At 39.1% G+C, this 13,725-nt stretch overlaps 1 protein-coding gene and 1 non-coding gene across 2 annotated transcripts in view; one reads left to right on the top strand and one right to left on the bottom strand.

Moving 5' to 3' along the window:
• Window positions 1-13,725, bottom strand: part of LOC124553484 — a 109,237-nt gene that overhangs the window by 36,628 nt on the left and 58,884 nt on the right. The window contains exon 3 of the mRNA XM_047127340.1: window positions 7,370-7,540. Within this exon, the coding sequence (XP_046983296.1) occupies window positions 7,370-7,540 (171 nt within the window). The remainder of the gene's footprint in view (window positions 1-7,369; window positions 7,541-13,725) is intronic.
• Trnas-cga lies at window positions 6,862-6,936 on the top strand. The gene has a single exon. It is a non-coding gene; the product is annotated as a tRNA-Ser (tRNA).

Here is a 13,725-nt window from a genome sequence, read left to right as displayed (position 1 = left end):
AATATACATTGTGTATTTATTGTTAAAAAGTACCTTTTTAGGATGTATTATTAACTGAACTCTTAGTTTTAACTAAGTTCATACTCAGTGGCTCAAATAAAGGAAGAAAAAGTAAGCATTGTGAAATTACTTTAAACACAATCAATGGAGATGGATTACGAAAAACATTTCCATAATACAGAATTATCCTCATTATACACTTTATCACTTCGTGCTTTTGAATGTGTAGCAAGTGCAGAATGATATCCCTTCACCATCCAAGACGCCCATTTTCATATCTAGCTACAGGTGGTCCCAGAAGTCTGATGCGTAATGAACTACAAACAGTGCAGATGTAGAGTGACGATCTCAGTGGTGTCATAATTAAGTTCATTGCAGAAATGCCACGTTCACACTCTGCAATCGACACTGCAATGCTGTTTATTATTGATACAAAATTTTTGAACATTGGTGGCTGTAGAAGAACAGTTGGCACTTCTTCACTTAGTAGTGGTTTCAGACCCTGTTTGTACTCCCTGAAGTTCTTCATTATTTCAGAGGGCTATTAATCTTAAATCTTTCACACATTCGAAAAATCTCATTTTCTCCATAAGTGATCGATATGTTTTTAGGCCACAATTTCAGGTGAATGGCCTTCATGTAGTTCATATCATCATCGTAGCTTTCAGATGCATTCACTGTTGATAGCAACCTGGATCACAAATTATTTGCCAAGCTGCGATTAAACTGTTCATCAGGAATCTTAGAAATAATTGTTCTTTGAGAAAGTTTAACACATTGAAAGTTCATATTTTCCAGTGCAATGTTAGCTACATTTGCATGTTGTCCCATTGCATCAAACAGACTTTCCAACACTTTTAATAAAAGTGTAATGTCGTCGTGAGCTTGAGCAAGGTTAACACTTGATCTTTGAAGCTGTAGGGATAGATCGGCCAACTCTTCTAAGGCATCAGAGATTACAGCTAGGTTGGAGACGAAAGTTGTAGATGACAATTACAAAGCCCTTTGTAAGAAGACCGTTGTTTTGAGTCTCATTTCGTGTCCTCTGATACTTCTAAAAAATGACTGTACAGAGCCCTGCAATCTTTCCACACAGCTTTTACTGCCAATAAACTGGAGGCCACCCAACGAGTGTCAAAACACATGACCAATTTTTAAATTTCTAGCTCCAAACCTTTAGCAGCAACTGCCAACTCACTGCTGTTTTTCGGGGAGCAGCTGAAGATATTTCTAACTTTATCCATGAATATTTTAAAGTGATTAATTCCCACCACTTCTTCTATCGTGTCATGCATGGTGAGTTCTGAACGATGATTCAAACAATGCCAGATGAATAAGTTTGGAAACATCAGCTTTGCAAGGTCAGACTTTTTTCCTAACACGACAGAAGCTCCATCGCAAGTCAAAGCGATTAAATGGTCTTTCAAAAACTCACAGCCTAGTCCTAGTGATTCTAACTGCTTTAAAAGTTCTTTCAAGATATCAGATGCTGTTGTGTCATTTAGCCCAAAAAGTCGCAAAGAAATTGTCATGGCGTTTTCCCTTTTAACAATGTTCTGAACTAGACAATCAAAGCTTTTTTGTGTGAAAGTGAAGTGGCTTTATCCAAAAGAAGTGAAAATTTGGAGTCACTTTTTATTAAATTATTTATTAGATCTGATGTCATCTGATCAGAAATATGAATCACTATATTAGATCAAGCAACATTTGAACATAGTATTCGGCCCATATCCAAACCAATTTTAATTTGGAGATCAATTTCTGTCTGAAACTCATTAAACAGTCTATTTAACTTTGCTTGCTTATAAGCTGTCCAAAAATACCCTCAGTAACAACTTTTTGTTCCTTTACTGTGGAAGCGACGGAGTTCTTAATGTGATATTTTTCTGCGTAGTCTGGATTTTGTTTGCTAAACCGTGAGCTTCAAATGTGCAGTGATCAAACAGTTTTTTCCTAAGAGACGTTATTTGATCATGTCCCACATGAGCTTACAGTTCCTAAAAGCCATTGCTCACTCAGTTTTAACCGTTTTGTTTTTTCAGCACCTAGTGTATATCTACAAACTTGGCCTTTTTTTAATAATCAACCACGGGTTTTTAGCTTTATAATCTGTACATTGTTCGACAGACCGACAATCTGGCTTTTCATCATCATTACAATTATCAATACTGTCCATAGATGTTTTGTCTGTATCCATATCCACCAACTTATACAAATTTTCATTTTGCAACAATGACATAGGAGAAGGATTGTCTGCTTTGTTGTTTGCATCTTCTTCTCCAGCCACAGCTGACGTCATGGATTCTACATCTAAACTGTGGTTTTCATTGCCCTCACTAACGTTTTGTCTTTTAGGTTTAAAGAAGTCACTAATTTTTGTAGAGATATACATTACTATTAAACTCTCCTGTCCACTGAGTCACAATGTGTAAATAAACACTACGAACAAACCAAAACAATGCTGTCGGTTCTGAGCAGAACAACTGCACTGCAAGCGATTGACGTACAGAGAGTGATTGAGTAATATTGTTGAACGTGAATTCCTGAAGTGCCTGTTGGATTGTTTGTTGGCTTCTCTGTGAGGCAGCGATGGCTAACAAGGTAAACTGATTCAAATTGAAAAAGCCATAGACACGACCTGTCTGAATCGTGGACTAAAAAGACTGAATTCACATAGAGACATACAGACAGGCAACTGTAATGCGAGAACCACTTATGGGATTTACTTGTTTCTTTCTTTAACTCACAGATATATTCATTTACTATCTATTATTATATATTTAGCTACTTTAGGTAGCACAAGAAATAAGCTATGGCTATAATTGTAAGTCAAGTCGCAAGAAACTGGGCTGCCGTCGTGCTCCTTACACTATTAGAGCAAAATCATTTGATTTTTTAATGAATTGTAGACCTCAAAAAGAACCACAAAAAGTCAGCAAGAGCATATGTTTGTCTTTCACAGTTGAGTCACACTCAATTTTTCTGCTTTGTGGGTGTTTAAACAGCTGACTTCAGAAGACAAAAATCATCATTATTCTTCAACCTTAATCTTTTATTTAGGTACATCTTTTTGAGCTCTACAGTTTGGTACTACATAACGTGATATAGTTCTTATGGATTCTGTAATGTATTTCAAGAGAGCATGCTGGCAGAAAACATTTTTACTTCATATAGCTGATGACATTTAAACGGCTGAACAGACTTTCAGAAATATAGTTAAGAACCGTCCCCATTAAACCAGCTTTCAAATAAAAAAACGGCTTTAAAATTGGAACTTTCGTTTGAGAACTATGTTGGGGCAGACAGACAGACTTAAGGGTCAAACATATACATGTCCGTTCTGCATTGGGAATTCAAATTTGCCCCCTGTGGGAGCTCCCCTCTACTGTATAGCGTCAACCATGTTCTAACGAGGGTGCGGGCAGATAAAGACAAAGGTCAAGAGTGCCGTGGGCAAAGGGACATATCGGGTCGCAAGGCTGCCAACTTTTAGTCATGTTTGCTCCATTCGCACATATGATTTTTAGCTGTGACGTAAATTACAACATGGAATAAAATGATTTCGTGAAAGCACATTATAAAGACGTTCACATTCAAACATGGCTTACATTATTTATTTCTCATTAACACACATAACATGAGATGTTGCCTTGCTACTACATTGCTGAGGTTGTTGGCAGTCGTATACAAAAGGCAATATGCACCAATCACAACTTTAGAATGATACTCCACTTATCTTGGGTATACTGTACGTGCGTGCACACACACACACACACACACACACACACATACACACACACACACACACACACTCTCTACCTCCTGCCCGTCACATCATGTTGGCGAGCCATTGTCATGTTCACTTGTGCTGGTGCAGCGGAAAATTACGGTTACGGTTTGATTTAATACACATGTACTACTTCAAATCTCCGGTACTGTACTGTTAAAAAAAGGGGGGGGGGGGGGGGGAGAAAAGAGAGAATTAGAAGAAAGGGAGTTTCTGGGAGGTGCCAGAATGCATTGTGGCCAAAATTAAGCCCTGATTCAAGGTACATGTTGTTGTTAGGCATATGCTACAGTTTGCAATCTTATTGGCCATTTGTTTGACCTCCAAATTAGTATTACATTTATCTGCAAGGTTACGTTGCTCTGGTGTAATGTGAACAGATATAAAGAAACAGGTGTGTGTGTGTGTGTGTGTGTGTGTGTGTGTGTGTGTGTGTCAAGGAAGGTTAGGTTAGCCTTAGCACTGCCTTCTGCTTTATTACATTGTTTGACAAGAATTCCTAATTAGGCCGGCGACTGATATTAATACATAACTAATATGTAATTAATAAGACTTGCTTTTGTGCTGGAGAACATCTGTTCCTCACACAAATGTTAAGTGTTGGTTATACTCTGCTGGAGTGTTTTGGAAACGAATCCCAGTCTGTTTGTCCTGTTCCCATTAGGTTATATGGTGGTCACAACTTTCTCAAAAATTCCTCACAGCGGTTTAAGGTTAGCATTGATTGCCTTTTATGGTTGGCCACATTACCGCTAAAAGCAGTCCCTTTGGAGGGGCCCTCCTGCACAATTCCACCACATGTGGGTGGCTGACTTTCTGCAAGGCTGTGCCCTGTATTCTGTGACATTTGTATGGCTGCTTCGGTATCTTGGCATTTTCAGCTCTTCAGGAGGAAGGCAGAGCTTTAGTTGGTAAAGACATTTCCAGCTGGAGTAGATCACAACCAGACACACACTCTGGAGTCAGGTATTGAATTGTAAGGTGTATCCAGCAACAGATGTACACTCGGAGCACAATTCAGGTATGATAATGAGTTAACTAAATTTTAAGAGAACTGTTATGAGAATTCAGTGTGTAAATAAATAGGATAGTGAAGTACCCAGGAATGGAATGGGAATTTTAACTTCTACGAGGCTTTAGACAACGTGATAATGAACGGCAATCAAGCGAGTATCCACATTTGTCTGCATGATCCGTGAGACAGGAGTCATAGCAACAGAATGCCAGAGAAACACCATCCAGATACTACAGAAGCAACCAAGCACTTGTAAGTGCAATAGCTAAACAGCTCGTGAATAGAGCTTTTTGAAAAAATAACAACATGAAGAAGAATGGAAGACAAAGGTGATTATCTGTTTGAGGAAGATAAATTTGGAGTAAAGGATCCAGGGATAGTGGAAGGAATGTGTAAGAAAAATCAAGGTATCTTTATTGGATTTGAAGATCTTTACATGACATTTGACAGCATGAAATAATGAAAGTGTGTGAAATTTTTTTAAAAGGTACATATAAGATATATTGAACAGCAGGTAACATAGAATATGTACAATAATCAACAAGAATTGGTATTCTGAATTAAAGATTGTTAAAGATAAGGATGCAGGTAATCTCCACACACGTTCAGATGAACACTGAAGAATCATTGGTGGAACTGAAGAAACTTATAGCAATTTAATTAAAACTGAAGTTGAAAAGGATATCATTGATAAAATTCACTGGTGATATTTCTGTGTTCACCGAAAGTCAGACAATCACCAGAATTGGTGAATGTAATAAACAGTTGAATGAGTGCCAAATCAGGATTAATGAATGGAAGAAAGAGGAAAGTATTGGGGTGTGGCAGAAGTAACATTGGTGGCAAAGTTTACAGAATTAAGGACCACACAGTAGACCACTTGTACGGACTCTGGTACATGTGATGCTAATTTACACTGAGGGTCAAAGCACGGTTGTTATAAGGAATAATGTAGCATGGAAAAACAGGAGATTCCCCGCAAAACAAAGTTACTAATATCAAAGATATGCCTTAATTTGTGTTAGACATACCTGAATGTATGCTTGGAGCAGAGTACTGCATAAAAATTAATCATGGATTATGGAAAAAACAAGAGGGGAATCGGAGCATTGTAAATGCAGTGCTATTGACGGATGTTTAAACTAGGTGAACTCGTAACAGAAGAACTATCGAACATCTCTGCAGAATAGGTGAGGATAGTGTGATATGTGGAAAACTGTGACAAGTACAAGGGTCAGCAGAGTAAGTTATATTTGAAGGCATCAGGGAATAACCGCTGTGGAACTAGAGGTGGTTGCTGAGGTTAAAAACTGTAGGGAAAGACAGAGATAGGAAGGCATGTAACTGTGGACTCTGGGAGCTCATGGCACTGCAATTCTGCTGCTCAGACAGACAGACACATTGTCAACAGAAGGCACAGTTTCCCCTTTGCATGTCTGTGGTTACCGAGACTGGCTGTTACAGCAGACTACAGTGGGGCAACCAAGGTGGTGCACACCCCGGCAAGCTGAGGCTCTGCTGGCGTTTGCTTCTGTTTGGTGATTGCCGAGTATATTTCTTGTTACTAACAGAAACTATAGCAAATTATTGGGTTCTTTCTCCTCTCTCATTCCTGACAAACACCAAAAATGGTCTCATAAATGTGTGTGTATGTGTGACCTCTGCTAGACCATTCCAATACATCTAAAGTAATAGACATTTATCTCATCTGACAGTGTTACACATTCAGTGCACTCATACTCTCCCCATCACTAAATTTTCTGGGCATGACATTGTCTGAATTATTGAAACTTCCTGGCAGATTAAAACTGTGTGCCGGACCGAGACTCGAACTCGGGACCTTTGCCTTTCGCGGGCAAGTGCTCTACCAATTGAGCTACCCAAGCACGACTCTCATTCTGGAAACATCCCCCAGGCTGTGGCTAAGCCGTGTCTCCGCAATATCCTTTCTTTCAGGAGTGCTAGTTCTGCAAGGTTTGCAGGAGAGCTTCTGTAAAGTTTGGAGGGTAGGAGCCGAGGTACTGGCAGAAGTAAAGCTGTGAGGACAGGGCTTGACTCGTGCTCGGGTAGCTCAGTTGGTAGAGCACTTGCCCACGAAAGGCAAAGGTCCCGAGTTCGAGTCTCGGTCCGGCAGACAGTTTTAATCTGCCAGGAAGTTTCATATCGGCGCACACTCCGCTGAAGAGTGAAAATCTCAGTCTGAATTATTGTTGGCATTGGTTTGCTGGTCTTGATGAATAAGACACTGAACTGTTGACAATAACTATTTTTCCTACCAACCTATTCTTAACCAACCTCTCTCCCATGATACTATGATCTAGTCGTGGGGATACCACCTCTGATTGTATGTTTTGATTTTATTCCCAGTTCACTTTGCTGACCCTCATTAAGTCTAGACTGAGCATTTACACTTTGCTTTTCAGTATTTATATCTTATCTACCATATAATGCTGTGTGTGTGTGTGTGTGTGTGTGTGTGTGTGTGTGTGTGTGTGTGTGTGTGTGTGTGTGTGTGTGTGTGTGCGCGCGCGCGCGCGCGCGCGCGCGCGCGCTCTGAGGGAACTCACCGCATTCGAGAGACAGTGGCCCCATCAGGTGGAGGAGTCGTGGGCCGCGCAGCAGCAGGTGTCTGGTGAGGTGCGCTGGCAGAGGTGGCGGTGGCAGCGGTGGTGGTGGCGGTTCTGGTTGTGGTTGTGGTGCTGGTGGTGGTGGTTCTCGGCTCTGTAATGACTGGTGCACTGCACATACAGAGAGGCAGGGTGTGAGTTGGCTGGGCGTGTCCTCGTGGGGATGTGGAGGTGGCTCACTATTGCCAGCACTGCTGAGGGACCATCCACACAGGGGATAGGGCTCCAGTTAATACAAATGAATTACCAGTAAGCTAATAACAATCAGTCGTACCATCTGAGCTTTCCATGGCAGTCGCTCAACCCCATACAACAGGTAGTTCAAATCTAGGTGCAGCCAGAAGGTACATACAACGCCCAATACTTGCACAAAACATAATTACAGAATTACTGTACATGTTAGCTCAGGTGCAATCGCCATCAAAACTATCCAAACGGCCTGAATTCCACTCCACCTAAATTGTATGATGATGATGAAGTGCCATATTCCTCGACAGAGTGTAGGGGAACGACGAATGCACCCACATAATGTTACTGTCTTGCAGTTCCTCTGATCTCTTTTCGATATGGACATTTCACTCTACAAAATGATTACTACAAGACCCCACTTGAAGCAACTGATTTGTAACACTGAGTCCACAATCAGACTAATATCACGATAATGTGAATATCGAAACCTGTTATAATTAGATGGCAGCTTGTAAACTCAAGTTTATTGCAATAAATGACTTTTTGGAAACTAAGTTTCAACTTGAAATTAAGTGACGAAAACATTTGTATTAAGACTACCATCCAGGATTCCAATTGAGCACCTATTGTCTCTGTTAACTAAGTACGAAAGATCTTAAATATCATTTCAGCCACATGTAAGCATGTGTGTATGGGTGCATGTTGAAATGTTGAAATGACTTCGCATTGTGTTTGATTATTCAAACCTAGCAACTAATAGGATTGTTAACTAAGAGCAATAAAACATTACATATGCAAATATAGCAATATGAGAATCTGAACTGTCGAGAAAAAGTATTTTGTTCCTTTGCTGGGATCTGAATCCACCACCTCTCATTGTTTTCTAACCACAAATACATGTTTAACATCTGCTTAGTTTAGCTGTAGCAGGATGTGCCCATGTATGTACTGGAAATAACCTAACGGAACATTCTGTGTAGGGTGGGAATCTATCCCCGTGTGCTGCATGCACCATCGTTGTTGACTGCACACAAGATGATGTTGATTATCGAATTCTTTTTTGCCACTTGCTACGAGGTATGTGTTTTAACTTTTCAAGCAATCATTTAAAGTTTTGTGTGACAGACTTGAAATCGACACCAGCTGTCATAGTTGACAAGACATGCAGAGGCGATAAAAATCAAAATTGCTTTTCTCCTCTGGTTTTATGTGCACGACACAATGAAAATCATTGCAGACAACCATGAATACAATGGATGCTAATAACTATGGACATATCCGTGGGAAGAACTTCGTAACACAAAAGAGCTTCATTACACCAGATGTGTACTGTTACATTCTGAGGACTCACATTAGCCTCTGATTTTACATTTTTTTGTCAGGACCAAACATTTTTGTTTTATGAAGGTAAAGCCAAATAGTTCAAATGCCCATCCAACCATCCTGTTTTAAGTTTTCCTTTATTTTCTTAAACTAAGCAATGCAAATACTGTGACCTTTCCTTTGAAATGGCACTATCTATTTCCTTTCTAACATTTGAGAGCTGTAGATTCTACTTTGTCTCTAATGGTCTTGCAGTCGATGGGATGTTTGACACTTAATTACTTCTTTCTTTCTTCCTCAACATTTCCTATTGAATTAAAGTGCCGCATGATGGCTAATTGGCCACATTTCAAAACATTTGGCAGTAATCGATTGAGCCATACTGGTAAAACCAACCAACTGAAAATGAGAAAATTATTTCCTGACGTAATTTCTTTGACACACTTACCACATACGTGCACAAAATAATACAACAAAACAAACATTTCCAGAATACAAAAGGACTCACAAGCTGAAAACTTACAAACACACTCAACAAACACACACTGAGAACACCACACAGAAAAGAACCAGATAGTACACCATGACCTACACACATAAACTAAATAAAAAAAATACCACACACACACACACACACACACACACACACACACACACGTACACACGTACACAAACAGATGACATACTTCAATAATTACACTCGAAAGTTTGGCAATAACATTCGATCTTTGGTAAAAACATTTGACAGTCGGCAACAGAAACCAAAACATTGCATTGAAACAATCTTTCAGTTCATAGTGCTGTGGAGTGTGGGAAAAAACTGCAAATTGGCATTCATAAGAAGAACAACACCAAAAATGCAATGGAAGTGTAATATGTAAGAAATTGTCCACACAACCTGTAAGTACAGTTCAAAACATTACTACTTAATAGGAAATACCAACCACCAGACCTGTTTATAACATATAGGCACAGTGACAAAAATGTAAATTAAATAGCTAACATATGTACATATTCCAGGCCACTGATAACGCCTTGCACAAAATAAACTCAAAACGCGTATGGCACTAAAATTGTGTTTTATTCAGTTGCTGTCAGATGGTCCATAAGTAAAAATTATCAATATACTGTGACGCACAAAATACTTCATGCACCATTTTCGAAGGTTTAAACAACAATCCTCATGACCTTCAAGAGTACAATATTCAATAAGTCACTCCATGAATACTTTATAGCTACAAATAAAAAATTATGATTGATAAATATACTTATTCCAACCTGCATGACAACATGTCAGACAAAAGTCTATGATATTATGCATGAATCTACCTGTTTCAGTTAAATTATGGGTGGTCCTTTTAGGCTACATGCATCAATGTAGTATGCTACATGAGGAAAATTTATGGACTTTTACGCACTTGCACGGTACATTTTTAGGCCTCCTTTTTCCACATGGAATTTATATGGAGGGATTATCTGTGCTACATGAGCTACATTTACTAAAGACAAGCCTCGTCTTTGCCAAGATTGATGGTGTTAATAATAACAGAAGAAATTATAATAATGCATCTCTTCTTTTAGTAAAATTATAAGCCTCTATCACAATAATAAAGAACTAGAAAATAATTAACGTTCCTTGACACAATGGCACACTACTGCAGTTATAAATGTGACAATGGAGAACATTCTGGAAGTTTGATTGATACTTGTTGCTGAGTTTGTTTTGTACGATCTAGAGTTGGTGTAACTTAAACTCTTACAAGATCACAGCAGCTCAGGTGGGAAAAAACACTTCCTGCAGAAATTTCTGTAGCCTACAATAATGCCAGTAGTGCAGCTGACAATTATGTGATTTTATTTCAGTGATTACAAAAACAACTCTAAAGTACATATTAGGTAGCTGAGGCAACTAGTGGCCATTGATATGGATTAACAAGGAAAAGAATGTTTTGTAAAGGCTGTAATGAACCTCCAGGGAAACGGAACGCTCATCCAGTGACGAGCATCCTTCGTTAACAGCAAAACAGTGGCACTGCATTGAAAGTAGTTTGGTGGTTTGTTAAAATTTCTCTACCTTCATTTGCTTAAGCTCTGTGTTCGAGTCACTGATCAGCCAAACACTTAACAAGTATTAACAGACCCTCTTTGCCTCCGGTGACTTCTGTTGAACAACATAAGGTTCCACTTTCCTTCCTAATCTACAATAAAGCCGACACTCCTTCACTACCTGCTGGAGGAGAGTCGGTGTATGTTGGGCCATGACAGAGGCAGACGTCCGGCTAGTGGAAGCTCACCATTAACCTTTCTTGCACCAGAAATGTTACTTCATCCCTGAAACAATTGTCATGTAAAGTCACAGCACACTTATTTGAACTTAAAATGTTGAAAATGTTGGTGCTGAACTGGGAATCTAACTTGGATATCTCTTTCTGCCATTTTGAACATTTTTCGGACAATACAGTTCCATCGTTTTGTTGGGTCCCCAACATTCCATAGTTATCCAGGTTTCAATGAAAGGGGAAGGTCTGGTTTTAAATACTGGTTGGGTACAAAAATTTTCGCTGTGTGATTTCAAGTTGTAGCATTCGCACTGCAAGTAATATGTGGAAAGCAATTATGATTTTTAGCATTTGTGCATGCAATGTCAACAATAACAATTCGTGCCAATTTTGACCCTGAAACAGGCAGAGAACTTTTTATCCTATCATTTCAGATTTATAAATTCCAGTCCTAGTGGCTGGTGGAAAAGTATTTGACAGGTGTGTAGCCAGTGGTGATAGCATATACAGGGTTAAGAGTCCCAGTCAGCACAGAACTTTTCCTCGCATAATTTCTAGTTCAGACATGAGCATATCTCACTGGTGGTGAAATAAACCGACATTGTGTATCTATATGTGGCTAGAAAACAACATGATATATGCTGGGTTCGAAACGCAGCAGGGGAATACTTTGGTGTATAATCATTTCAGTTTCATCATCCCTCTAGCGGTGAAAAATTTCGATACATAAAATTATAACAGTTTATTGTGCTTCATTCACAATCCCTGCCCAAAACAAAACTTTATGCCCCATCATATCAAGTTTGAAAAAGTGCATATGATGTCACATGCAGTTACAATGATAGTTAAGATCTGTAGTGACCGGACTGGAGTCCTGGATCGCAGTCCAATACAAAAGCATGTAGTTTGAAGCTGAATCTTGCTTTTTGAAATCTCATTTATTGTAATTCACTTCAGTTTACAAGCACTGAGGACCGTCATCTCTGGTAAAGGGCTTTCTGATATTTACATTACTGTGGTATTGGTTTTCATATGGACGATAATAGACAAAGTGCAAGAAAGTTATGTGGCTGCATACAAACCAGGTGGAACGCAGTTCAGGAAATTTGGCTGCTTCTGAGCATGGTAACACACGCATATAAATTTGACAGGCACGACACTCGTCTGATTGTCAAACATTTCGTATTGTAATTAATGTGATACTTTGATCATCAGACATCGTTCAAAGCCTGTCTTAAAACTGGTCTTTGAAAGGTACAGCTACAAAATGGTTGACAGCGTGTTTCAAATTGAGCTGGAGAAGGAATTCAGTACAGCGGGCAGTAAGGCACGGTGAACCTCGTGATTTGACAACAGAAAGAGGCTGTGGTTGTGCAACAGTTACGTGTCATAACAGTATTACCACATTCTTCTAAATTTCATTCATTAAATATGGTTGACAGGAATTTAAGTATTTTTCAAGTGAGCATCCTCACTTTGTAAGCACACATGAAACCATGGGGTAGTTGAAGTAAGCTGTGTCATTCCCCAGTGATGGAAAAACACACACTAATGTGTGTGTGTGTGTGTGGGGGGGGGGGGGGGGTGATGAGCAATGTTTGTGATTGATGATGTAAGTTGTGCTGTGAACTTGCTACTGAAATAAAATTATGTTTTGTCCTCCACATACAGTAGGTGTGAATGGTAAATTCCGTAAGAATTTGATGTCTATCTAGAAGGGCTGGCATGGATACAAGGGGGAGTAGGATGAACATGGGATAGTGAGACATCCTCCCCAAAAAATGGGAAAACACTGTATCACTTCACTGTGTGAAGTGGACACTGTATGAAGTAAAAAATAATTCTGCTTACACGTGGTTTTATACATCTTATTTTAATTATTGTTAAAATCATAGGCACCTGTCGTGTATAAAATTTGAGTGTGACACTATGTATAATTTTGAGAGGTTGGGGGGGGGGGGGGGGGGGGGTTGAGTGGAATCATTGAAAGACAGAGGCAGTTCCAGAACCAAACATTGTGTATCTGTCTGTAAGTGACACCCAATAGTGTGGGAAGTATGAGGCAGTGAACTAGGTGAAGATCACGACAAGAATCTATTATACATCATGAAGAGAATTTTTAAAATGTACACAAAGATTACTGCTAGTAAAAAGATTCCCGTTAACAAAAATTTTTTCAAACATAAGAGCTTGAGTAATTTCCCACAGCGTGCATAACGAGTTTGGAATAATATACTGTTTTAAATTTTTTTCAAGAATGTAAACAATTGTAATATGTTTGATGTTTAAACAAGGAATTTTGATGTTAATCTTTATTGAATAAAAGAGAAAGACACTGAATGATTTACAACACTGGCTCTATGTTCATTACAATTGGTTCAGGGAATGCACAGTGTCATCTCGAACACAAGATTTCTGATATGTCAAATAGCACATAAAATACTACATCATCATCATCATCATCATCATCATCATCATCATCATCATCATCTAAGACTGATTATG

The sequence above is a fragment of the Schistocerca americana genome, chromosome 11 (genome assembly GCF_021461395.2).
Source record: "Schistocerca americana isolate TAMUIC-IGC-003095 chromosome 11, iqSchAmer2.1, whole genome shotgun sequence".
Classification (NCBI taxonomy): Eukaryota; Metazoa; Arthropoda; class Insecta; order Orthoptera; family Acrididae; genus Schistocerca; species Schistocerca americana.
This window is presented reverse-complemented; position numbering and strand designations above follow the sequence as displayed.